We start from the raw sequence: 27099 nt of genomic DNA on the forward strand, positions 1-27099 counted from the left end.
TTATAAAACCCAATCACTGAATGCCATGTCTCCAGGTATTCTTCAGAACATTAATGAACACTGATTTCACTAATACAGAAATACTTTTAAAAATGTGTTAATTGGAATCGACACTATGAGAGTGTACAAAAGGAAATGGACCCTGACACTCTCAGAGTTACAGACCTGTAAGGGTCCATTTGGACCCCCGTCAAAGAACCCTGAAGGTCCCTCGACCCACTTTGGGAACCACTGCACTAGTAAAGTATACATTTAGGACTAGCTTTTTATGCGTTTATGCCTGCTCACTTTGTATGTGGAAATGTTTGGAATTTGGATGAAAATGTCCATTACAGCCAGCATTGTGATGACCCCTGGTAACACAGCAAACTATTACAGAACTATTTGTGCTGCACAGTGAATCAGGGAGAGGTTCAATAACCTGGCAATACTTTGCCATTGAACTGGATAAACACAGACATGATACAGAAGGACATGTATACTTTGCATCCAAAAAGTCAAAGATTATGGCAAAGGACTAGCTTTTTATGTGTTTATGCCATGAGGTAAAAAGATAGATATTCTTGCCAGAAAAGGCTACACAATTTATGTACAGCAGGCAGTGTCTCAAATCACAATGGCGTGAGCGAAAGATACAGAGAGCAAGAGAGAGTCATCTTTCCGTTACCACAAACATTGATTGAGAATGTGCACATTTTGGGCATTATGAGTCGTAATTAATCATGATTAATTATGAATCTGTGATTCATCTGAATACAAATTGTAATGGTTTGACAGCCCAGATAGATATAAATCGATAATAGATCAAAAATAGATTGCTAGATCACCAGCCAAATACTGGGGTTTTGGTTTAAGTTAACTCAATCTGGCTAGCCATCGTCAGAGAAAAGGGAACGCTCACTCGGGTTGTCCCTCTTTGCGTAAGCTATCATGACTCCGTCTCGAGAGAATGGGTTTAACCTAGCCTGGATTTACAGTAAGGCACTTTTAAATGTATCGATTTTCAGACCTCTATGCTGCCTTTAAATCCAGCCCTATATTGCGCTGATCAGAGCAATGGTATACTGACTGAGTTACGGCCACTTGAAGTGTTAAACACTGCTGTAGCGCCCCATGTGTGTTTAATTTAGTTGTCTGGCATTCTATTCTCATGGCAGACTTCTGAATTGTGTTTGTGGCACGTTTGGTGTGGAACTGTGGATTGGAGCAGCGGTGTACCTGTGACCCCCAGGGCCACATCAGGCCCCTCACAGTCTGGCTAGCCATCGTCAAAGAAAAGTGGAAAAACAGCACCCTCTGTTTTGTTCCTTTTCTGTTCTTGAGAGATTAGGCCCCTCATAGCCCCTAGTGTGACCGTTGTCATGTCAGACCCCTCGTAAGTCCGGAGGTTACGTTTGTGACATTTCAAATACTCCTTGCTTCATAATCCAACCCTTTATGCATTATACTTGATAGCATCCGATTTAACCTAATAATTGACACCCACACCGTAATGGTAATAATTCAACAATACTTAATACTTTCTTAGTGTAGGTACTGTAGAATAGAATTGCATCTTGTGAATGTCTTGACTGCTCTGCTGATGTATAGTATATTCAGGTCTGCAATATGCATATCAGTATCCGTTTGTTTCAGATGTAGTATAAAAAAAGAACACATTTTGAGGGAAGGTTTTTATTTTGAAGAGATACACAGTTCTGTATGATAAGTTGATAAAACTCAAATACAAATGTTGCCTGTCAAAATGTTTGTATATCTACAATAAATTATGTGAAAAACACTTAAATCTATGTAATACATGGAACAAAAATAAATTAAAAGTTGTCAAGACAAGACGGACAATAAAAGTGAGTTTGTGGTTAACATTCAGACATTTTTAAATGTGCAACCTGGAATATTTACCTTGGATAACAGATACAGTATTTGACTTCTAAGAATGTATCTCATCTATTCATGCTAGCTGGGTCTTCTTTTATCCTTTCTTTCTCAAATAGTCCCAGTATAAACTCCACACAATCAAAAGAACTTCATTAACTCTTCTACAACCTGACGTCTTTTGGTGTTTGATGAATTGAGGCAGTGTTACCCTGGGTTGCGATATAAAGCAAGACATAGTTAACCGTCAATATGGCAGCGGAGGTGAGATGCAGTTTAAAAGGCACTAATAAAGAACAATTGCATTAAGACAGTGGATGAGATGTGTGTCGACAGATTAAGTGTGTACAGTGTATGGGAGAGTAGAGTCCACTGTATAAAGAGTATTTTTTAAGCATAAAGTGAGGGTAACTGACATGTATACAGCTATTGGGGCCCATGACATAGCTGGTGTTGAGTTCGACGACTCGGCATTAGTGAAAATAGACAAACACAGACATTACTGTAACAGAACAGCTACCTAACTAAATCAATTGATAACGACCACTTCCTCTTGCTTCTATTGGAGTTTGAAATGTGGTGTTAAAGTTAGTTATAAACAGGACATTGGCATAATACAAATACAAATTTTAGTTTCAATATCATTTTTTATTAAAACAATGAACATCCAAAGTGTTAAGAGAAGACTAAAAGCAACTAGAAGTTAGGCAACTGGAACGTTTCATTATGAACTCAAACAATGCTCTGTGAGGTGAAGTTAACAGTTCATCGTAACAGCATGAAATATAAAATCCAACATATAAAAGTAACAATCCAATACATCTCCTTAATTTGTGAGGGTGGTAATCTTGCCAGTGAGGAAGCCACAGCTACACAGTCAGGTGTGCGACCACCGACAACAAGGAAAGACGACTACACATTGCTGCTGCTATTGGGGAGGGTGGAGGGGATGGGGGCATCATCTGTCAGAGACAGAGTACATCAGAAATACAATTATGACCAATCCAAGTTATAAAAAAGGAAATACTAGATATTACTATAGAACGATTGGAATTGAAATACAGCCATGAGTAGTTTATGGGACAAATCAGCTCTACTGACATTGATAATACTACTAGTAGAAGAATTACGGTATGCTTAAAGTATGCTTTTTACAATGCTGAAGCTGATTTACAATGCCATTGAACTGTCCATTCCCGCCCACCTTTGTATAGCTAAAAAGCTTATCTTATGACTCTTCAAGTACATTATTTAAATGTGTTTTCCCAAATAGTATGGTTAAGGATTCCTTTGTATGGTTGTCAACAAGTCCTGCAAAGGAGCAATGCACTTCACTATTCTACCACAGTGTGTCACTCTAAACATGTCCTCTCCTTCCCGGTCAGTCCAATGAGCGGATTATGAAACATCATGTCTTTCACAAGTTTGGCTAACACTGTATCGATTGCACTTGAAATGAACAGACACTAAAACGATGCCAAACAGTCCAAGGACACAAGAAGATGTTATTTACTCTCATTTAGTAAATATTTCATTCACTTTGGGTGGTGTGTGTTCTCTGTCATCTCCCAAAAGAGTTATTGGAGAAATTTCTCTAGATTAAAGCATTAGTCAAAAGAGTGTGTGTGTGTGTGTGTGTGTGTGTGTGTGTGTGTGTGTGTGTGTGTGTGTGTGTGTGTGTGTGTGTGTGTGTGTGTGTGAGTGTGAGTGTGAGAGAGAGAGAGAGAGAGAGAGAGAGAGAGAGAGAGAGAGAGAGAGAGAGAGAGAGATCTTGCTGGAGACAGTACTGTTTCAGCCTTCCGTTAGCATTATACCAGTGGTTGGGTTTTGGTGCCACTCACAAATATGCCTGCGGTGCATCACTTGACCCTTGAGTAACTCATTATTAGCTTGTATCGGTGATGCGTACAGTATGTGTATGGGCCTACACTACAGTAGGTGTGCATGGGAGCATGAAAACGTGAGATGGAGTGAATGTGGATAATATTTTCTTCACTGTGGCTTGCCTATGAACGTGTTTCTTTACAGCCAACAGAATAGAGAAGTTAGCCATGAAATGAAACACTCTGATGGGCCTACAGAGTTTCTCTTCTTCCTCTCTGCTCGCCACATCACGTCATCATCATCATGATTGTTAGGAATGTGATGCACCAGAAAACAATAACCCCAAATGATTAAAACCTTAACAATCTTAACAAATAGCAATAATATTAAAGGTTTAAAAAAGAATAAAATCTGCAATCCATCTCCTGTATGGCGAATGGTGATTGGCACCTGGTCTAACACTTGTGCTTCATGGCGAGCTGCAGAGAGGGGAGGAGAAAGGAGAGAGAAAGGGAGAGATAAGGGGAAAGGTCACGAGGTGAGTGGGGTAAAGTTGTACAATACAGTGAGAAAACTTCCCAATATAGCAGACAGTGGCACAACTTTAAATAACCTCATCAGCACAATGTTAGCCAACCAGAACCAACAAATTAGACTCGATTGATAACGCCACCTCGGGAAAACTATAAAATACAGTGGTAGTTGGCAGAGTGACTAAGAGAGTGTGGAGTATAGATTGGACTCATTCTACTGCCAGAGAGGAGAAATGGCTAATAGGATACGCTTATTCCTCAGGCACTGGTGGGCAGCCATAGGTCCCATTGCTTTTTATTCAGGCAATGACTAGGCATTCAGTGACTTCATCTATTCCATTAACGGGGGTTGTAATGGGCTTAAATGAGCGGGTGGCTAATTCGAGAGATGGCCAGTGTCCCCAATCTATTTCAAAGGCACAGTCAGTGGACAGAGAGCATATGAAAGTCTGCACGTACAGACCTCTGGGCACACCACGTACAGGATGTTTACAGTATTCTCCCCCACCACACACACACACACACACACACACACACACACACACACACACACACACACACACACACACACACACACACACACACACACACACACACACACACACACACACACACACACACACACACACACACACACACACACACACACACACAATGATTTACATTATGTCCACAAAAACAAAAGTACAAAAATACCTGTAAAAAGGACAACACTGCCAGTGCAGTCAGACAATAGGAAAACAGCCAGTCACAAAATGCCTATAAGGCAGAACATTGTTACACACAATACAGTTGACATTACATACTTATCAGACACAGCAGACATCAATTGAGCGGTTTCCTATAATAGATGTACTGCCAGTGGTTCCCAATCTTTTTAGCTCAAGACGCAAAAGAGAAATAGATGTTTGCCCGGTACCCAAGCTAGTGAAAACAGCAGATCTACACGCTCACATGTAGATAGGCTATACTACTTCTTAGACATAAGACATTTGTTCTAATTCATGGAATTTCTTAGATTTCTTCACGAAATTACAGAAATAAATAATAATAATAATTTAATTTATTTTTATTTCATGAAAATCTTAGCCTTTTTGGAGAATGTGTTTTGGAATAATAATTAAAAACAAAATGTAGGAAACCAAAAATTAAGGCACCCATAAAAATGTGTCTCCGACTCCCTGCGATCCTTTTCCTTTGTGGCTATATCATATATAAGTTGTACAAACAGTACTTCTTACATATTCATCCCACAATTTTGTAACCCATTTTTCACCCAGTGCCAATTGCCCAAGCTGTAATCCTATGCGCTGCGCTCCCTCTGCCAACCTGTTGTACATACAGTACATGTAATAATAAAACTAATTGTAATTATAGGCATGATTATGCTGCTGCAGTGGTGTGAAGAAAGTAGATGAAATACCCGGCTTTAACAGGCGGGGGCAGCAGAGCAGCACCGACGACCGAAAGGTCTATGACTAGACTAGAGAACAGCAACACAATGTGAAGCACAGCAGGTGGGACTGACTGCAGCGATGGCGTGGCAGAGGGAGGCAAGGTGACCCAAACAACATTGCTCCATATGATTATTATTTGCCCTTTTGCTGTGATTAATTTAAATCTAGTGTTTTCTTAAGTCCCTCTATAATACATTCAGATCACTGTGGTACTCCCTTGCACCATCTATGCTCCATGTGAAGCCTTCCTCCATGTCACTGCTAAACAGAAAAGTCACGGGTAAACAGTAAGATGTCTGTCAGCAGAATTAATGAGCTACTTAGGGTGCCTGATTGTCACACAAGACTTCAGAAATGCTACAGTATGAAAGTCTTAACAAAAACAAGGGCAAATCAACTTGTTAATGAGCGCATCATCCGTAGATAATACCAGCAGGAGTTGAATAGAGACGTGCCTGACAATGAATCACTATTCTCTGGGGGTTTTGCTGTCATTCTCTGCTGGTTTCTAGAAAACACAACACGAGGCATGCACTCAGAGTTTTTATTTTATTTTATTTTGCACAGTTGGTAACAATGAGGGCCATTGAGGGGTATATGTCAGGCTCTTCAAATGGATTTCAGCTAAGCAAGGATAGGGGTATGTACTGTACAGTATGTGAGATGTTATGTTATTATGATGATACAAAGGAAGGAAGATCACTATCAGGTATATGCCTGTTAGAATCCAAGAGCAGCTTATTATCTTTTCCACTCAAAATCTAAATCATGCTAATGGTCTCGTTAAGCAGCATGTTAACCCTCCTGGTGTGTCAAAGATAGGGATGGATGGAGAAAATGTGAAAACCCCATGGAGAAGTGCTTGGAAGGAGAGAACAAATGAAGGGAACAGAAAAGAATCATCTACCCAGAGTGGCCCATACCACTGCTGGGAGGCTCCTAACTCAAAGCACAGCAAGTCCTTTAGATACCCCTGTTTTAAACAAACCGTTTGATCTGTAATTGATATTTTGCGACCGAAGGTCGCAGTTTACTATGAGAAACGTCACAGCTTGTCCACGTCCGTGTAGACATGTACACATTTTTACGGTCTATGGGTTTGCCGCTCTGACATCATGCTCTGATGTCACTGTGATGTCCGGCACATCTTGTCCACGTATCCGTGTATCTCTGAAGGTCACGTCTGACACTGTGGTTCCCCTGACACATCACTGTGACATCAAAGGTGACATCACCTATGTAAAAGTCCATATATGGGTATTCCCCAGAATCCCTTTTATGCCCATATATGAAGATCTCTGATGTCATCGATATACAGTATATCACTGGCCAGATGGCAAAGACATGGCCCAAATATTTTCTCCACATTTTGTCCAACTTAAACAACCAACCGCAACTCGAATCACACTTAAAAATGAATTCCGTCCTGCGCGAATTCCATCCTGCGCGTCGCTTTTCGCCCTTAGGCGTCTAACTGGTATAGATAAAATACATATGGTCATGCAATGCATCATGGTAATGGATAACCTCACCTTGTGCGCAGTGACAGAAAACTGCTCAGCACTGTTCATCATGTCCGCTGTCCTCTCCTCAGCCCGACCTAAACGCTCCCCTCGCTCGTTCAGAGCCTGACTGGCCTTCTGTACGGCAGTCGTCACACTGTCTGCTGCTGAGTGCAATATGCTGTTACCTAGAGAAGAGACATAGATGGTGGGAGGCAGGTAGAGAGAGGAGGTGATAAGAAGCAAGAAGGGTGATGAGGGAGGGATATAGGAGAAAAGAACAGAGATAAAAGTAGAAAAGCAAGGAATTGCTGATTAGGATTCCACTAGTGAAAAGTCTGTACCTCTGCAACAAGAGAAGAGTTTTTGAAACTTCACAACACGACACGACACGACACGACACGACACGTCTCATTAGCAGGTGCCAACACTTTAATATCCTCTAGCTTCTATCTAGTCACTTCTATCAGGGTTGACATGGGAAGGTGGTTAATTCGTTTTTCCTCCAGGGATGAAATGGGAAGGTGGTTAATTTGTTTTTCCTCCCAAGCTAGTTCCCTGTGAGGGAAGATCAAATGAAAGGAACTTCCATCATACCATAGTGTATATGCAACCTCCACACCTGCCACACCCACTATCTCAACCTACAGTATGGTGTTTGTTCTCTTGCCAATACGTTTTCAAATGTTGATCTTTATGAAAGTCCCATCCTTCCTCATGGCATATATTCAACAATGCTTTAAACCCATCGTACCGGCTCTGTGATTTCTCTCCATGTTCCAAGAGATGGTAATTATACAAGGGGAGGGCATGAGACCTATGGCTGGGATGGTGCCACAGATGACCCAGCTATGAGGGTGAGAACTACATCTTCTTTGGTTAGCCCTGGCAACCCTGCGGGTGTTTCCTGACACACCATTCATCTATAGTGCTTTGGGGAAGGCTGCCATTACGCACCACGCTAACAATTGAACCAGAAGCTGCATTTTTTCCCCGGAAGTTTTTTCTTTGTTGCAGTTACCCTGGCTGTTTCCCCCAGTGTGGTATAATTCATCATTTTATGTAGATATCTAAGGGCGGTGTGCCACTTGGGGAAAATATCTGCATTGTTTTTGAAGTTGTGTTCTACTGTATTGTCGTTGTGAATTACTGGCTTTTGGTAGCCCAGAAAGACAATGGGGACTTTCTGTTTGCTGTGCCAAGTTTCTGAACGAACCATTCTTCACTGGAACAACGGACTGGTACCACAGAGCTCAAACAGTGACAAAAGGACAAAACCAAAACAGAGAACTGGGTGAACAATATAATGCCTCTTTCGAATGAAAGTATTAATGTGTGTTAATGTGTGCTATTAATTAGTATGATTATGCAATCATAACACATATGTTATCATAACACATAGAACATACAGTTCATTTATTACCAAGCAGTCACAATTGGTGACAAACTTCCACAAATCAAAACTGATCCTTGTTAGAAAGTGAAATTGAAAAACTTGCACAGATACCCGCTGGGAAGTTAAAACAGATTTAAAATTGTATTTCTTGTAGACCCACAGTATATCTTGGAGATAAATGAGTATGAGCAGAAGGGGTAGACAGAGCACAGGCTAGAAAGCACAGACTGTATTAAGACATGGCTGGCCCTGTGCTGCTTCCTCCCACAGGAGACCTCCAGTATCGAGAGTGCATGTCCTGTGGAATCAAGGTGGGTGAGTTGACTAACAGATAATTGGGACAGCTCCGTTGCAGTGGGCTATATGACAGCCCAAAAGCAGACGGGAAGGACAGCTGGTGTTCCCTCTAAAGAAGTTAACTTGGTAAAAGTCAAAGCAATCTGTGAAGAGACACACACGCATACACAGCTTACACACAGATGAGGCATTGCACTCACACACTAGTGGGGAGTGAGGGTCTGGAAAGAATCCAACACACACACCAAACTACAAAGGCTTTCTACAGCAAATTTCCCAGAGAGACTAAATCGACCACAATTAGCAGGCAGCCTGTCCCCTACAGACAGTGTCGATTGCTGTCCATAAAGGGAAATCTTGCCTTCTGTATCTAACTTATTGGCAGCACAGGACCACATCAACATGCAAACACATTTGGTGCTCAAGTCTAAACAGTTTTTGGAGCTGTGTGGAACACAAGCTCCCCTATACGTGGCCGTGTGTGTAGGTATGTGGGTATGTGGGTGGGTGGGTCTGTATGTAGCCTGTATGTAGTAACCCTGGGTGACCAGAGATGTGCTGTTGAGTCTAGCCTGCCCTGAGCATCAACTGCAATACACACACACACACACACACACACACACACACACACACACACACACACACACACACACACACACACACACACACACACACACACACACACACACACACACACACACACACACACAGCTCCACTTCGAACAGAGGTTCGATTTTTAATGGTACTGTAGGATCTCTCATACGTATACCTGCAGTGTTTCCATTCGAGAAAAATTAAAACTACTTTGACATAACTTGGTCAATATTATTTGCAACAACAACAAAACATATATTGATGGCAGATTTTGAATGTTGATATAAATTATATACAGTATAGATTGTACTGTCTGTAAATACTGCATGAAGTCATGAAGGGCCAGCGCAAAACAGCACAAAGTGCAACGCAAGTGTCATTACTAGTTTACGATCGACACAGTTGTCATTTCTATGCCCAGCACCTATGTTGTGTAATAAGAAAATGTACTTGTGCCTGTCAGGCGCAATGCTAGCGCATAGCTATCTAAAGGTAGCAAAAAGCAATTGCAGAAAGCTTTTGACCATCAGAATCTTGTCTAAATCCCAGCACAGGGTTCATCATACAGATAGATGTGTCTATCACAATGCACACACACTGCTTGCAATCAAAATCCATTTGAATTTACAAGGCATGTCTATCTGACTGAAACAGCAAAGGCAAGTGGGACATAATGTTGAGAGGAATGTGATGTGAATGTAAAGTGGTGATGTCATAACAAACACCAACGGGTCAGGGTGTCCATCAGTAACACCCTGAAGAAGGCGTTTGCCGAAACGCGTTGGTGTTTTTTTTTATGTTCTAGCCCGTGGCCCAAATAAAGGCTTTTTATTTCTGAATCCACCTGAGTGCCTGGACCTGGATTTTAGTACCTCTGTGGCACATTTTTCCTTTATTGCTCATTGTATTCCCTTTCACAAGCACCCGTGGTTGAGGGATACCAGTAGCGCCCCTGCCATCTTCTTTCTCCAAACATGGAGATATAGTTTGAAGTTGAACATTGAATGATGAATACTTATATGTTCAAACCTACTGTATCTATGTAAAAGCATTTTTAGGATAGACAAAAACTATTGCAGAGAGTGCCTAATCAGAGGTTCAGGAAGTACAGAGTTACAGGAAGTTCCAGTAGGCTGGACAACATGTAGCCCTGTACTTCCTCTACTTCCGCTTATACTTTCAGCACAGCAGTAGTTCTTTTCCAGGCTTTTGAGGAATGAGTTGACATACGTTTCACAGAAGAAAACACGATTGGATTTTGATATATAAATTGATTTCGTTTTTTGGTATACATTATTAAGTGGGTGCACAATATGACTGTTTAGAAGAGAGAGAGAGGAGCACTCGTCAAACACAGTTCCATCAAATAGTTGTCTTGGGTGCACGGCTCGTGGAACGAATGAACTTAGAAAAGAGATGCCAGCACTCACTTTAGAATGAAATCTTTCTTTTTTTATTACAAGATGCCCCAGCAGCAGCAACAATCGAACGTTTCGACCCGGGTGGGTCTTCCTCAGCGTGTATCTGAGGTTAACTAGTGTCAGTGTCACTTATAAAGGGGACCTGGGTGCATCACACAAAACGGTCCGAGCGACATACAACATCCGTTTAGATCACTTCTTTTTTTACATTTTTCACATTCCAAGAACAGAATAAAAATAAAAAACAATAATAAAACCAGTATCAAATACATTTTTCAACAGTTTAGAAAAGTCTTTTATATTGGGGTCTGGGACCTGCACAGACTATGATTCTCTTTAACAGTAACTTTTCTAAACTGTTGAAAAATGTATTTGATACTGGTTTTATTATTGTTTTTTATTTTTATTCTGTTCTTGGAATGTGAAAAATGTAAAAAAAGAAGTGATCTAAACGGATGTTGTATGTCGCTCGGACCGTTTTGTGTGATGCACCCAGGTCCCCTTTATAAGTGACACTGACACTAGTTAACCTCAGATACACGCTGAGGAAGACCCACCCGGGTCGAAACGTTCGATTGTTGCTGCTGCTGGGGCATCTTGTAATAAAAAAAGAAAGATTTCATTCTAAAGTGAGTGCTGGCATCTCTTTTCTATGCACAATATGACTGGGCATGTGAACTAAAAGGGGTAAAAATCTTGAATAATCTTGAATGTAAACGCTCCTCTAGGCCCCCTCCAGGAGAAATATAGACCTTTTCACCTTCAGACAGATCCCTCTTAATCCTCTCCTCCTCCAAGGGAGCTCAGAGAATAATACTCCCATCATCCTCCATCCACACACCACCACCTCTACCCCTCTCCACTCCAAAAAACAGCTCCTCTTTATTCATCTCCACTGTTCCTTCTCTCCAAGCACTTTTCAAATCAGTGGTTTGAGCTGAAGTGTGGGCTCCACTGTTTGTGAATAATAATTACTGATCTGATCTGGTGAGCCTATCAGGAGATGAATGAAGCCATGCGTAGGAGTAGATTAGAACAAGATGGTGATATTTCCAGTATTTAAAACTATGTTTTGAAAGAGTTGATGTTTGTTCACAACACTTTGTGACGAGAATAAAATAAACTGATTGTCAGGTGTGAGCAAAAGAGTGCTTCTAGTCCAGGGGTGGGCAATTATTTTTTCCATGGGGCCACATGAACAAAAGAAAATGGGCCGGGCCAAAAGGCAGTGCTCCCCGCAAGATGTGCTCCCCGCAAACTAAACATACGGCGTTACCTCTGACTAGTAGTAAAACCCGGTATTCGGCATCGACTTTTCTTTTTATAGCCACTTTAGCCATTTTTGATGGGTAAGGTAAGAGGGTCGTCTTGACGTGTGACCAGTCTGACCACCTGCTTGTTATTGAGACAACATCCAATGATCACGCACATGTGCAGATGTACGCATTGCGTCCATAAGTATGTTAATAAAAACGTCAAATTAAAATAAATTAGTCCAGCTTTAGTCCATGCATGAGGTAAAATGAGACATTTTGTTTAGTTTGTAATTTGCCATAACCCTACAAGGGCCTATCAGAGTGAACTAAAGGGCCGCATGCGGCCCCCGGGCCGCACAATGCCCAGATCTGTTCTAGTCCATGTTCTTGTTTAAGTGGATGTTCCTTTGCGCATTGTTAGCAAAATAACCAAAATATGTTTACTGTATCTAGCATTCAAGAGTTGATACTGTATTTCCTAAAATGTCATATTTACAGTAGACTACACTGATGGATTTGATAGAGGCTTTGTACAGTAAGTCCCGCCTGTTTCAACAATGCTGTAGGAATTTTGTTTAAACACCCCCATGATATCAATATAATCAGGGAGAGTCCATTAAACAATTCTGAAAGAAGGAAATATGACTAATCACATACAGGATCATGAAGGAAAAAAGGTCATTTAAATCCCACCCTCTCTTTGTCCACTTGTTATCATATTCACTCTTATGGTACATTGGACTATAATTATGTTAGATTGTATGATTATGACACAAACATACAATACACAGTACACACACGCACACACAAGTATTACAAGAGCATGCATTCAGCTATACACACATTTATATAAAGACAAGAGAAGTGTGCAAACGCATAAGAAAAGAAGTACAGTATATGATTGATGCGAGTGCCATACAGATTTCCATTCTGGCAAAGTGAATTACCATATTACATTCAGTGCCAGAATAGTGCTCCAGGCAACCTCTGCGTGGGTGTTTGAAGGGAAAGAGAGCTATACACACTTCATATTAAATATCTGCGCCACCTACTTATCTGCATTTTAGCACGTTCCATCAGATTTGTCAGTTTTAACCAGATATGGCCATAGGGCTTGATTGTGTTATGCTCATTTTAAGACCTGACGCAAGGATCACAATCATCAAGTATTATCTCAAACGTTTTCCACATACGGTATGAGACGTTTCATGTGTATATTGTAGGTTGGCATACACATCTAAAGGGTAACTGATCTAAAGGGTAAGCTGGCCTAATTATAATGAGAAGATATGCCTTATGAATGAATGGCTGGGGTAAATAAATACATATATAAAAACAACACAATACTTTTTAGCATTGGTTCAGTCATTTACATTAACTAGGCATCCCATCACTCAATTGTTTTTTTTCATGCACTTTCGTAGTGTCAAGACATCACCATTCGTTTGGAAATTAAGTGGAGATTAGCCTAAAGCCAAAATACCGGTAGACCCAATTGTCTGTCATAAGGATGGGCAGTGAAACCATAAAAAAAGAGTCATGTTCTACTCAATCATTCAATCAAATTCTCCTACTTAACTGCACAGTGATCGACCAATCATTGATCGAGGAGGGCTCCCAACCTCTTTTGTGAGTTTCAACTGCAGGTGAAAAAACAGGCTACCACCTCCATCCAGAACCCCTGGCTGTTTAGTTAACTAGAGTAAGTTAATACAATCTAACTTATGCAACTGGGGTGGTTGTATATGTTCTCCCTGCTGTTGTATTGAGGTATTTAGATCCTGTGTCTAGTTCTGGTATGACATACATTTTAAACTGAAGGTCAAGCAAGCAGGCAGGCTTTATTATCTCAGTGGTAAATAGTTCCACAGGAAAATCACATTTTAAGTGAGTACTTCAAATTGTTCGTTAACAAAGAAGAGACAAACGTGTTTTCCTTGGTCTACTGGCATCATGCACAAAATGTTTGGCGCCTAAAGGTTCAGCAGCATCCGTGATTAGCTCCGGACTCTCACACGGTCTCACACACTCACAAAACATTATCTCCGCCCCCAACCTTACCCCTGAGATAATAAAAACACCACTGCATTAATAAGGGATCTATTGGTGCTAATAGAGATAAGCATGGAACATCTGTCCCAAATGTACCGCAGAGCAACTCCACCACAGACAGCTAAATAATTACTACTGTACGGTAGGTATATTAATGTGCCCAACACTTACAGGGGGAATTTAATCAGCGGATAAATGCCAGCATTAACTAATAAATTAAACAACCCCTAATCCTTATCATGATGACATTTACTGCATGGGATATAGCCTGAAGAGAAAAAGTGAAATGTTCAAGAAGTAATATATGACAATGAAGAATGTGAAGAAACATGGACTTTGTCACTGCACTGTCCTCGTGTGACAGTCTGAAGAGGATATACACTATGAATCACATAACCTTAGTTTGGATGTAAACTGAATCTCCATTTAACACATACTCTTCCCTCAGTGACAGTGCATCCCAAGGACATCTCGACCATGTGCACACTGGGAGTGCACAGTACTACAATACTCCATTTTTGAGAATCCCTCATAGTGACAACTGACAACATAGTGATTTCATTCACTCACATCATCTCACTTATCGACATACTACCTGTTAGTTAGGGAGACATTATTGTCAGTGGAGTTCAAGGAGCTTTGTTAAATTCTTCTGTCTTACCTTGTCTGCGTAGACGACTTTGGCCGGCAACCAGCCCTTTCCTCATTCTGTTCATAAAGACTTTACAACGGAAAACAACCGAGTCTACGTCTGGATCTTCTGTGGTGAGAACACATCAGCAGATCAACAATCTCAGTCTCAACTTTGGACACAAAGCCAAAATAGTTACACTATTTTAATGTCACTTTATAGTTTTAAACAGCAAGTTAACTTCAATTAGTTCAGTTTAGTTAACCAGTGTTGATTCAGTTGTCAATAACATTGGTTGATTATTGTGTTTTACGTTGTGAAATCATAATTTGAGAAAACAACGAATATTTTAAGTTCAGTAAATGTACATGGTTAATGATGTTATTGGAATCAAATGTTAGTGAAATGAGCCAGATCTGATACTTTCTTCCAACTTAACTCAATCAAGCTGTTTGTTTTCACTGGACTAACAGTCCGGCCTGGTTCTTGCACCTTCCCCGAGAGAGACTACAGTGCTCTTGATAGCACTGATAACACAACATTTTCCCTTCTCTACTTTGTTCCCCTCCCCTGATAATGCAGGAGGATCAAAAATGATCGACTGAGCTCGCCAACTCTTTAGATTTCTTTCACGATTCCACTCACGTACAATTGTCAGCGAGGCAGAAAGGCTCAGGAGAGCTGCTGGGAATGAGGGTGAAGCAGTGCGGCCAGCGGCCCGCGTCTGCACTGATAACAAGGCAATTACACAATTAGTCCAGCAATACTGCTTTTATTTCTAGGCCAATTACACGCCCCATCAAGGATCACAAAACATGTGCGGGTATCTACCCCAAGCTAATCTCCCCACTTGGCCTTATGGGTTTGCTGAAATTTAAAGTAATGTAGAATGCAGCAGAGTAAAATCCCCAATGTCAGTTACATTGTTAGGACTTTACTGTGAGCTGAGAATGTAAGTCAATATAATAAGGACAAAAAAACATCAGGAACAAAGCATGGCAGCTGTAATCTCCCATCCAAAATGAATGGGGATTGTTTACTTTATGTAAAGGACAATTCTGGAATTTGCTGCCATCTCCCTTTCCAATGCATTGGATCCAACATTGGAACTACAGATCCTTGGATTAATTAGCCTTCATGCTGTATAATCAGAAGGATATCTAAGTCTGACCTCATAAACGGATGGATCATGAAGATCTTTTCCCATTCAAAAATCCCATTCACACTTATTAAATCACTTAATAAGAAGAATGTCTCTGGGCGTTATGCCGGGGAGGTGCCTCTGTATCTTTTATGATACTAGATTTTTTGAATGGCCGTTTGAAGCCCAGCCAATAGAAGAGCAGAAGGGGGCGGGTGTGCCTCGCAGTTCTGCATGTTACGTTCGTGATGCCCATCCACCCACTGTCAACCATCGACCCTACAAGTTTGCGGCCTGCGGGCCTGCAGGCCGCTCACATCTACGTTGCAGCAGTGATTCAACCGATATGGTCATATATGGAGATTTGTAGGCCTATCTATCTATCTAACGTGTTGGTGTCTCTCTCTCTCTGTCTGTCTCTGTCATATATTCACTGCCATGCACTTTTCAGAGGGTGCATGTTTTCACGCACGTTTTCAGAGGGTGACCTCTAGTGGAGAGAAAGGACTCTTGTTCATTTGCATGTTCTGCAAGACGTTGGGGCAGAACTATGTTGGTGCAGCAGTGATTCGCAAGCCTTAAAGGAGTGTAAATCCCTAACTTCCTTCAAAATCGGTCTGAAAAGTCACCTACAGGTGGCTGCTACTCGAAACCTGTAATAGACTAGTAAGCCCATTCTTACCTCCCCTTTTCCACTGTAAATATTATAATTTTTTCTCGTTTTTCTTCTTTACAACTACTTCATGTTTTTCTTTTTTGTTATTGATGATATCCTATGCATAGTACTGTATTCTATCCGTCTGTCTTATGAAACTGTACCTTTTCCCATGCAACTTTCTAATAATAGTTCCCTACTTCCAGAGGTTATAGTTAATAACATTTTAAAACTATAACATATGTTTGTGCTACAGTAGCAAGCTAATAAGACAAATGGAAGTCATTTCACAACTATAACGTGGCTAATAATATTTTTGTTTGGATATATTGTACATTGTACAAAATTGTGGAAATATGAAAGCGACTCGGTCCTTAAGTAATGGAATGTGGACATTACCGCGATTGACTGCAAATACTTAAGTACAGGATTTGTTAGCTAACTGCCTTGAACACGCTGGAGCTGAAGTGAGCGTGTGAGTCATGAGCATGTGATCAGTCCTAGCCAATCAACGGTGATTCCTAACACACTTTTGCTGATGTGAGTCCTACCGATACCGACTACCTACCACTCTGTGTCCCGAGTCCCGACTACCTATCACTCTACATGGGCATGGCCAGTTTGTCAATTGTATAATAAGATTTGATTTGATTAAGTCTGTGTTTAGAGAAATTGTAATTGTGTAGCGGTATCCGGAAGTAGCGTTAGAAAACTATACTGCCGAGGAAGAAATCACTGTCTGCATTGAAGCACGTAATAGAAAAATATAAAATATTCCTGAGATTCCTTAGATGTCATTATGTGTTATCAGTGTGTTTCTTTTAGTTTGTTTGATGAAACAACTGAGCACTGACTACCCTACTCTCCTACAGAAAAGAAAAATGCAATCCAATGCAACACAACATGGTGTGGCTTACTTTATGTGCACCAGCCACATGTGTAATGGCAGTCGTGAGTCGTTGGGTTTAAGTTTTTACCATCAGTTGATGCTTCATCGCATCATATGAGTAAAATGCCCGGAATCATTATTCTTTAGAGCACAGTTAATAATTATGAAGTGATTTTAACTCATTGACTGCCAAGGCACGAGTTTCACGAGTTATTACAGTACTCCCAGGCTGCCACAGCCCGAGTTTCCCGAGTTGGAAGCCATTTTGAAAAAAAAAAAAAAAAAAAAAAAAAAAATCAAATTTTTTTTTTATAAAAAAATTTCTAAAAATGCCTCAAATGTATTAGGCATGATCGCAGTTGCGAAATTGCATGTTTAGCCCCATAACAAACACATCTTTCAAAATGTCAAAAATGGCTGTTTTGTCTGACTTTGAAGGCTTGTATCTCATGAATGCCTGAACGGATTTCCAAGCGGATTTTTTTGTTTGAAAGCTGTTAAAAAGTACTACACATATGGTGCATGATCTAGGCATGGGCGTGCACGATCCGTGCACTAAAAATTGATCCGTGCACTAGAAATTTAGGAAGGTGGCAGTGTTTGTTTTGTCTGACTTTGAAGGCTTCTATCTCATGAATGCCTGAACGGATTTCCAAGCGGATTCTTTTGTTTGAAAGCTGTTAAAAAGTACTACACATATGGTGCATATATGGTGCATGGGCGTGCACGATCCGTGCACTAAAAATTGATCCGTGCACTAGAAATTTAGGAACGTGGCATCCTGGTACTTGGCGGCCATCTTGAAAAGGGCATTCAATGAGTTAAAAGGTCTGGGATTTTTGAACATAGAAAAAAGATCCAAGGGGGCTTGGTTTTTTGTCAGGACTTCATGTGCTTGGGAAACAAAGGAAAAAGAGCAAGGTTACATATGAGCTAAGCTTAAAGAAAGCTGACAACTTTATCATGCCAAGCCGTTATCTCTAGCACAAGCTCATTAGCTCTTTAAGTCATCCCATACTGTTGCAAACACTGGCAAAGTGACAAGCAATTTCTCTGTGTTTACATGGCCAACGATAGGGAGGTAGTATTGACCAGCAATCTTCAGTGGAATAGATAATTGCCTGTCAAGATGATCCAGTGGAGAGGTAGTGGAGAAGTTCAAGTTCCACCTCTCTGGCAAAACCTAATAAGGAAGAATGTCAACCATAACTTAGTATACAGTATATTTACATCAATACGGCCTCTACTCACACTACTGTGTGTATTTATAAGAACGAGACTGAATAGTCTTTGGCAGTGAAATTAATCTAATAAGCAAAGCACTTAGCCACAAAGCTATTTTAAAACAGTCCTGCCTATTGATTCCATTCAATTAATGGAGCCATGATGGACAGGTTCCCTTTAGATGAAAAATAATTAAAATCTCCTATTTATTAACCGTAATGCTTAAATCATACTCCGTCCTACAGTGGTGTCCCATGCTGACAATATAGTCAATAGCTTACAACGTATGGAGTGAGCTTGCAGATTGGCTTTCGATATGGAACACGGCTGTATAAATAGAGTATAGAGTATAAAGTATAAATCAGCTGTAATCAGTTAGTGTATTTCTGTAGTTCCACTAATTGCGTCATCTGTAGAAGGTGACCCCCACAGTTATGGTCCCACACCTGAGCAGCGTCATAATATTTGTTTTGCACTGGTGTGAGACTTAAACTGGAGTGGACAGAGTTGTCCGCAATCTGGCTGTGTTTCTGCTCCTCCCGTCTCAGTGTGGTTGTTCTGTCTGTCTCCAACAGAGTCTTAACACACTCAGCTCCCTCTCACTAGGTCTGTTATAATTATTACCTTTGTCTGATCGCAATCATTTTAGCTAATCGGAATCATTAGCAATGTTTCCAGTGAAAGCCCTGCCTCTCACACACAAAGCAGAGAGTCTATTTCCATACACAGATCAGCCAACACGTGGGCCAGGCACTAACCCTAACCCACAATGGCTTGCATCTTTGTCCATAACCACAAGTCTTTACATCAAATGCATACGATAGCTTTGGGTACTACGTGCTCAAGTTGGACTAAATACTGTACATATGCCTCAACTCAGGAAACAAAGCGGGAAACCTCATCTATATAAAATCTTCCTCCTCGCATCTTACGCAAGACGCATCATAGCGCCCCATTACCTTCTTAAATTGCCTGCAGCCATACAGAACGATGGCAGAAGAACCTGAGACCTGTAATCCATTACGTTTAAATCCTCCGAGTCTACAATAGGGAGATTGTAAGGAGGCGTGTGGCTGAGGTGGAACATCTGCATTTGAATCATACCCTGCAGACTTCATTGACATCACTACCCCCACACACACTATCTAAACACACACACACACACACACACACACACACACACACACACACACACACACACACACACACACACACACACACACACACACACACACACACACACACACACACACACACACACACACACACACACACACACAGTACTTGGAATTCATTAGGGTCAGTGTGAATGAGGTAAATATGGTTTGCAGAGTGGGAGGGAGGTCAGGGTGATGTCAGGGTGAGCTTCAACAGTGTCCTTATAGAAAGCACAATATTTTGAACAGCATATCTGGATTTATCAAACAGCCCCAGGGGTAGGGGGGGGGGCTTCTTGAAAAATAAGTTATTGATCCTCCCAACAGCATTTCACTGGATGTGAGATAGACAGATAATGAATGTAATTCTTTCTACACTGACTCAAAACAAAAATGATTGAATCCTACACTATCTGATCCATTTGGCTTTAGTTTGCTTCCAACAAAAGTGGGGGACATTTTGACAGTGTGTACCAAGGTTATTATAGGCAATATTGAACAGGCAATATTGAACAAGGTCAGTAAAATATATCAAAAATAGAATATCTACAAGATACTACTTACTACAGGGGTCTTCAACAGGGGGTCCGCGACCCCTAGGGGGTCCGCGGAGGTACTGCAGGGGGTCCGTGAAATTATTGCTTTAAAAAAGAAAAGGATTTTTTATTTTTTTTTGTTTGTTTTTTTGCCATTTTTCACATTTATGTAAAAAAAAAATCATGATTCTATCCATTTTGAATACATGATTACTATGCAATTGACAGATTGTTGATATTATTGACATTGGTTCTCAAGTAGTATGTTTAGAAATGGTAGTGGTACGGCCCACCCTGCTCGCTGTAACTTGTACATGTTTAAAATAAAAAATATGTCGTAGCCCCGACCCCCCCACCCTACGAGGTGGTAGGGGGTCCCTGCTCCATCTCCCCATCAGTTTGGGGGTCCCCGGCCTGAAAACGTTGAAGACCCCTGACTTACTAGTAACGTGTAACGCCTAGTTTTTATTTTTATTTCAGCTCTGCCTTTACAGTACATGTCTTATCCAGATGAACTATAGTGTCCCTATGTTGATGTGAGAATTCAGAACAAAATGTGGATCTACAAGCTCACAATACATTGTAATGCCGAGGTAAAAAAAGGAGGGGGTCAAGTATAGTGCCCTGGTGGACTGTCATATATTGGTATATTAATGAATCCTGGAATTGAGGTACAGATTGAGATCCCATAATGTTAATTTAGGAACATTTTGGGGGTGGGGGAAAAAATATTAGCACGTACTGTAGTTTTATTGATCAGAGATTTGTTTTTACTTTAAGCATTATGCTGTTTATAAGAAGAAACCTTGAACAATGATAGTTTTTCTAAAACTCCTCTAAGTGACAGTCAGGTGTGGCCAGTGCAAAATGATTACACAAATTATTGTGTAATCACACAAACAGTTTTATTGGTATGCAATGCATTATACCAAATCTTTATTTATTAACCTTTATAGCAATACTATAGTAATGTTATTATTGTATCAAAGGCAGTCTGTCACAAGTTCCAGTTTTTAAATTAGCCATTGATTATGTTCTGGCCCAGCCGTCTAATGGCTTAGAAAAGTCTTGTCCTGAGGCAAGGCTCACTTGCCGACCCCTGCAACAGAGTGTCTTATTAACTCATTGAGTGCCAATCCCGAACTAGTTCGGCTTTATTATCGTATCGCAGAGTGCCGATCCCGAACAAGTTCGGCTTTAAAAAAAAAAAAAAAAAAAATTGAATTTTTTTTTTTTTTGATTTTTTTTTTTTTTTTTTGGACCCCATCAAATCTGGTGAACATGATTTCAATCGCGATTTTGCATGTTCCACCCCCATACAACCCCATCTAACATACAGGGCAGCCATGTTTGTTTACATAACATGTAAAACATAATGGCGATTATCTCAAGAATGCCTGAACGGATTTCCAATCGGATTTTTTTGTTTGAAAGCTGTGAACAAACTGCACAAATCCACTCCAATGCAATCCAGGATTGCATTGGATTTTTTAGAGCTCATTCTTCTCTGTTTTTTTCCCATGCATGAGGTGTGCAAGGTTTAATCATGGCTAAGTTGACGAAAATAAGGCTTCTAAAATGCTTGGTAGCCAATAGCTAACTTCAAGCTAACTTCATCCTCTTCCTGTACATGCACAAAGGAGATATGTGTTCAGGCAAGTCATGGCTGCAGGGCTTCTGCATATACCAGCATATCTCTATGGGATTTTCTATGGCCACTGGGCGCCCTCTAGTGGTGAAAGGGGTGGCACTAAATGAGTTAATTCTCACTGTTTTACAGTCTGTTGACAGCTGGGGCAACCAAATGCATGAGGGTCTAACATCATGACAGACCAACAAAGAGATAAAAAGAAACTGCAGGGGCGTCAATTGGGTATGGCAGTGGTATGCAGCTGTCATACCCTGGGTCCAGGGGGGAAAATAAAAGTTACTTTTAAATATAAATCCATGAATGTCTCTTTGTCTATCTGTGCTGGTTATTATGTTGTTAAATTACAGTAAAATAACTATAAATGCTAAATTTAACAAAATGGTCACTTTAACACATTCCCCGCCATTTAACAATACCTTCGTACTCTACCATGCCTCCAGTCTCCATAGACTTCCATGTAATTCATAGTGCACGGATCATGCACACCCATGCCTAGATAATGCACCACGTGTGTCCACATTGCTCACAGCTTTCAAACAAAAAAATCCGAATGGAAATACGTTCAGGCATTCATGAGCAGTGTTGGGCAGTAACGAATTACTAATAATATATTACTGTAATATTATTACTTTATCCAGTAACGAGTAGTGTAAGGTATTACTCTGTCAAAAACGGTAATATATAACGCTTTACTCCGCCCAAAAAAACACCTCGTTACCCGTTACTCGTGCCTCGCTGGCCGGAGAGGAGAGCACTCAGAGCAGCGCATGCAGCTGCTTAATTGGCGGTCGTTAACTTCTTTTGATGTTCTCTGAGAGCCTAGGTCAACTTGACACAGAGTTGCGCAGCGAGTCGTAGATTGCATCGCAACACAGGCACGCACGCGCACACACACACACACACACACACACACACACACACACACACACACACACACACACACACACACACACACACACACACACACACACACACACACACACACACACACACACACACACACACACACACACAGAAGAGAGAGAGAGAATTGAATTGAGAGAGACGGTCAGTGAGCCCCTCCTCTTCTCATTTACACACGACGACACACAGGGAGAAGTAGTTTCTCTTCATCTCCGTGGTGCTGGATTGTTTTTCAATTTACAGATACTCCTAATAAAGTAGGTTGCTTTCTGATTAGGCCTATATCCTTTATTCTGAGTTAAAGACCATACAGAGCGAGCCTAGGGTCAAAATTACTGACAGTTTTAAATGTCTGGTAAATGCACTGATCACAGCTGTCAAATAAAGCTTGTTTGGCTGATTGGAGACTTATTTTTCCAATAAATTGGATTCTGTTCTAAAAGGAGCTGGCTAAACAGATTGTGTCATTGTACCCTACATCTCTTTTCTTTTGCGGGGTAAAAAAAAAAGTAATATAACTTAATATATTATATATTACTCTTGATTCCAAGTAATAAGTAATATAATATTATTACTTTTTCCAAGGAGTAATAAGTAACATGTAACGATTACTCTCCTAAGTAATATTGCCCAACACTGTTCATGAGATAGAAGCCATTATGTTTTCCTAAAATGTAAACAAAGATGGCTGCCATGTTTGATAGATGGGGTTGCTATGGGGGTTAAACATGCAATTTCGCGATTTCTATCATGCCTACTACATTTTTTGGGGTCAAAAAAAAATTTGAAAAAAAAATTTTTTTTGATAAAAAAATAAAATAAAATCAAAATGGCGGAAATTCTCGGGACTATCGGGCCTGGCAGGGAAAGACATTGAAATAATCTCGGGACTATCGGGCCTGGCATGCAATGAGTTAACAAGGTATTATTTATAATTATATTCTCCACACTTGTATTCGCCCCATCTTGACAGAATAGTATATTCCCAGGTTCCGCAGGTCAGCTGCACAGGTGCAATGCATTATTGTTAATTGTGGCACGTTTACTAACATGCCAAGTTTAGCTGCACTCGAACAACTGTTCCGTGCTGGCATATCCAGCCCAAGAAACCGTAGAAACGGGGGAAAAATTAAATGCACTTCTTAAAATAAATGTATCATGCCTGTTGCTAAGGTATGGCAACATGACTGGTGTCTTCGCGCGCGTGCAAGACACCAGTCATGTTGCCATACCTTAGCTTTTTCTGAACTGACGCCACTGAGAAACTGCACAGTAAAATCTTAGAAAAACCAGAGTATACAAATGGACGACGCCTTACGGGTTTATACACTCCCGTGTGAATCTGTGTGGATTCACCGATGAGGTGAATTGGGGTTTGAATCTGGAAAGAGTGGATGGGTGTGTACGATGCTAGCGTGTATTTTCCAGTTAATAGTTTTTCCCGGTTCTCTGCATTTCTGTGACTTCATGCCTCTAACACCCCATCTGGTCCCCCCTGTATATGAGAAGGATGTAGACTCTGTGTACAGAGGGGTGGGGTCGAGTTTCCAAAAATAAATCCATAAATAATACAGAAGCCTCAGTGTTGCGCAAAGATGAGCCCGGGGGGTAAACAGATCGATAGCTGATTAAGCCCTACACCTCTGGGGTATCGCACACATGCACAGGAAATGACCACTTATGCACTCACATGTGAGTATAATCCGTTTGAGAATTGATTGTGAATCTTCTTTAATTAGTTTGTGTTTACAGATTAGAGGAGTCATACATTGATGCTTCTTTCAGGGATAATGGGTTATCCACAATGGACTGATTTTCATAGCCTTACAGTATTAATATTTGGAATACAAAATTGAGAATTCTTGTTGCTTTGAAGGAAGTCTGGTCCAAATACAGTGTAGTTGAAACATATCTTTAATTTATAATATTGATACTGCATGTAGGTATTGGTACTAGTGAACTGGGAATGCTGCAAAAATAGTCCATTTGTGCCTTGGGGTCCAATCTGGCAAATATTAATAATACATCTCAAAGGAACACAACAGATACATTATGACATAGATAGTAAACAATGTTATAGACATGGCAGAGACTAGTAATATTGCTGGTCAAGTCTGACATTACCCACACCTGACAGTATTTGCTATTCAACCATGTGCATATTATAAATATCATAGATATAGTCAGAAAATATGGGAAACAATGCCAATTTAGCCATGGATGTGAGATCCTCTTAAGAACTTTTATGATCTCCCTTTACAATATCCGGATGGCAGCAGTAAGTTTAGCATTGCAAAGCTAGTGTGAGGTTTGGAAAGTGATATTAGTACACAGTAAATTCTTATTTATCAATTTCTACACTCTCTGGGTTAAATGAACACAGAGGATTTTACTGTGCAATGTGGGATAGTAAGTGTAGTGAGTATGTTTTATTTATTTTTTTACCTCCCAGCAGTTTCGCCTGACAGTTGACAAACTCTGGTTTCCCGTCTGAGCTATAGCGGTGGCAGGTGTGATGGAGGATCTGAATAAAGGTGCACTTCTCTCCCGCTGAACTGGCATTCCACTGGTCCTGGCCATTATCAAACATCAGGTCAAACTCTGGACAGTCCTTGGGTTGGGGAGGGAGCAAGTGTGTGCAATCGGGAGAGAGAGAGAGAGATAGAAATAGATGAGAAAGTGAAATATCATTAAGTGAAAATATAAAATATCCAAGTCAGAGACCAAATCAATTGTATTGTGACTTGAGTTCAAAATGCCCTCTTCTATTTAGCCTGAATACATGGTTAAGAGGGTTAGAAGTCACAGACTTACTCTGTTGGAGTCAATGCCGTTGACCTGCCGTAGCTGGTCAATGGTCCACTGTGACCTCTTGACGAAAGCTGAAGAGCCTGGAAATTGCTTCACCTTGGTGATGGATACACAAGGCGGCTTCTTATTCGTCACTGAAAAGACAAAAAAAAGAATAGCAAACAATGTAAAAATAATAACGTTGTGCACTTCGCAGCCTTTTCAAACCAACAACCAATTTCAGTGGAAACAGGTTCTATGGATCTTGGAAGTCATGTGTTTCTGAAAACATTTTGAAAAGGATAATCCTTTCAGTGTATTTCAGGGTAGAAGAAGTTGTGTAACCTTTAGAGTCAACAAGAATGGCAAGATTGACATGCTTCCTTTCAAACATCTGCAGATGACAGAAACAAAAGAACGCATTAAAAATGGATGTTTGACTGTAGCCGCCAATAACAACAGAAGCTTAGAGTAAGATTTCCTAAGAGAGAGACAACCTAGCAGTTTAATCATAAGCAGACTGGCCAGTGACCAGGGCTTTGGATGTCTTGTATCTTTCCTGTCAGAATGTGTAAACTGATATGAATACATTTTCTGTTTTCGAGTTACAACATACTGTGCAGTGGTGTGCTGATCTGTGTTGCTTAGCAGAAAATGAAAATATAGCTTTATTGTTCTTGTCAAAGTATAGATTGCCGTTTCTTTAGTTTATTTTTCCCACATTGTGCCAGACACCAATGAAAAACAAACCAAAAATAAATAAAAAATAAATAAAAACTTGATAAAACTAGTGTAACGAGTATGCTCAGCTCCAGCAAGTAGAAGGTCCAAATGGAATATTCCGTCTAACCCGGTAATGGCCCACAGCCAAACAAACACCACTATGCACTTCCTAAACCATGACATCATCACTATGTCCTGAGCTGGCCTCAGATTGCTACATACTGTAAACGTTCCATTCCTTTCCCGTGGAAGAATTTATTAGCTGACTTTTCCCATGCAGATGTCAACGTAGCTTGATTATAGTTCACCGTAGGCCCAGGAGACATTTGTCCAAGCCACTGTAGCCTATGTGCACGTGGCTGGATAGTATCTCGGTGTCCTTTGGAAGGGCATTGTGCTGCACCTTCCGTGTTGTTTTCACAGGCCCTGACATTTGGCCCTAGCTTCCCACATCTGCTGTTGTGTCATCTCGGATGGATGGAACCTGCTTGGGTCAGTGTGGCTGTCTAACCATGCCTCTCATCCCTCCACAAATACAGCCATCTGGAGGTTTGTTATCATCTGTTAATTTCGAGGGACCAGGAGGACCAC

At 40.7% G+C, this 27099-nt stretch overlaps 1 protein-coding gene across 1 annotated transcript in view; it reads right to left on the reverse strand.

Annotated features, from left to right (window-relative positions):
• Positions 1-1670: 1670 nt before the first annotated feature.
• stxbp6 (syntaxin binding protein 6 (amisyn)) overlaps positions 1671-27099 on the reverse strand; it is an 88137-nt gene continuing 62708 nt past the window's right edge. Inside the window, exons 3-6 of the mRNA XM_080751365.1 lie at positions 25810-25940; positions 25441-25606; positions 7222-7379; positions 1671-4178 (exon numbers count right to left, since the gene is read on the reverse strand). Coding sequence (XP_080607491.1) covers positions 4155-4178; positions 7222-7379; positions 25441-25606; positions 25810-25940 — 479 coding nt within the window. The 3' untranslated portion in view covers positions 1671-4154. The remainder of the gene's footprint in view (positions 4179-7221; positions 7380-25440; positions 25607-25809; positions 25941-27099) is intronic.

Source organism: Nannobrachium achirus (genome assembly GCF_963921795.1).
Source record: "Nannobrachium achirus genome assembly, chromosome: 20".
Lineage (NCBI taxonomy): Eukaryota > Metazoa > Chordata > Actinopteri > Myctophiformes > Myctophidae > Nannobrachium > Nannobrachium achirus.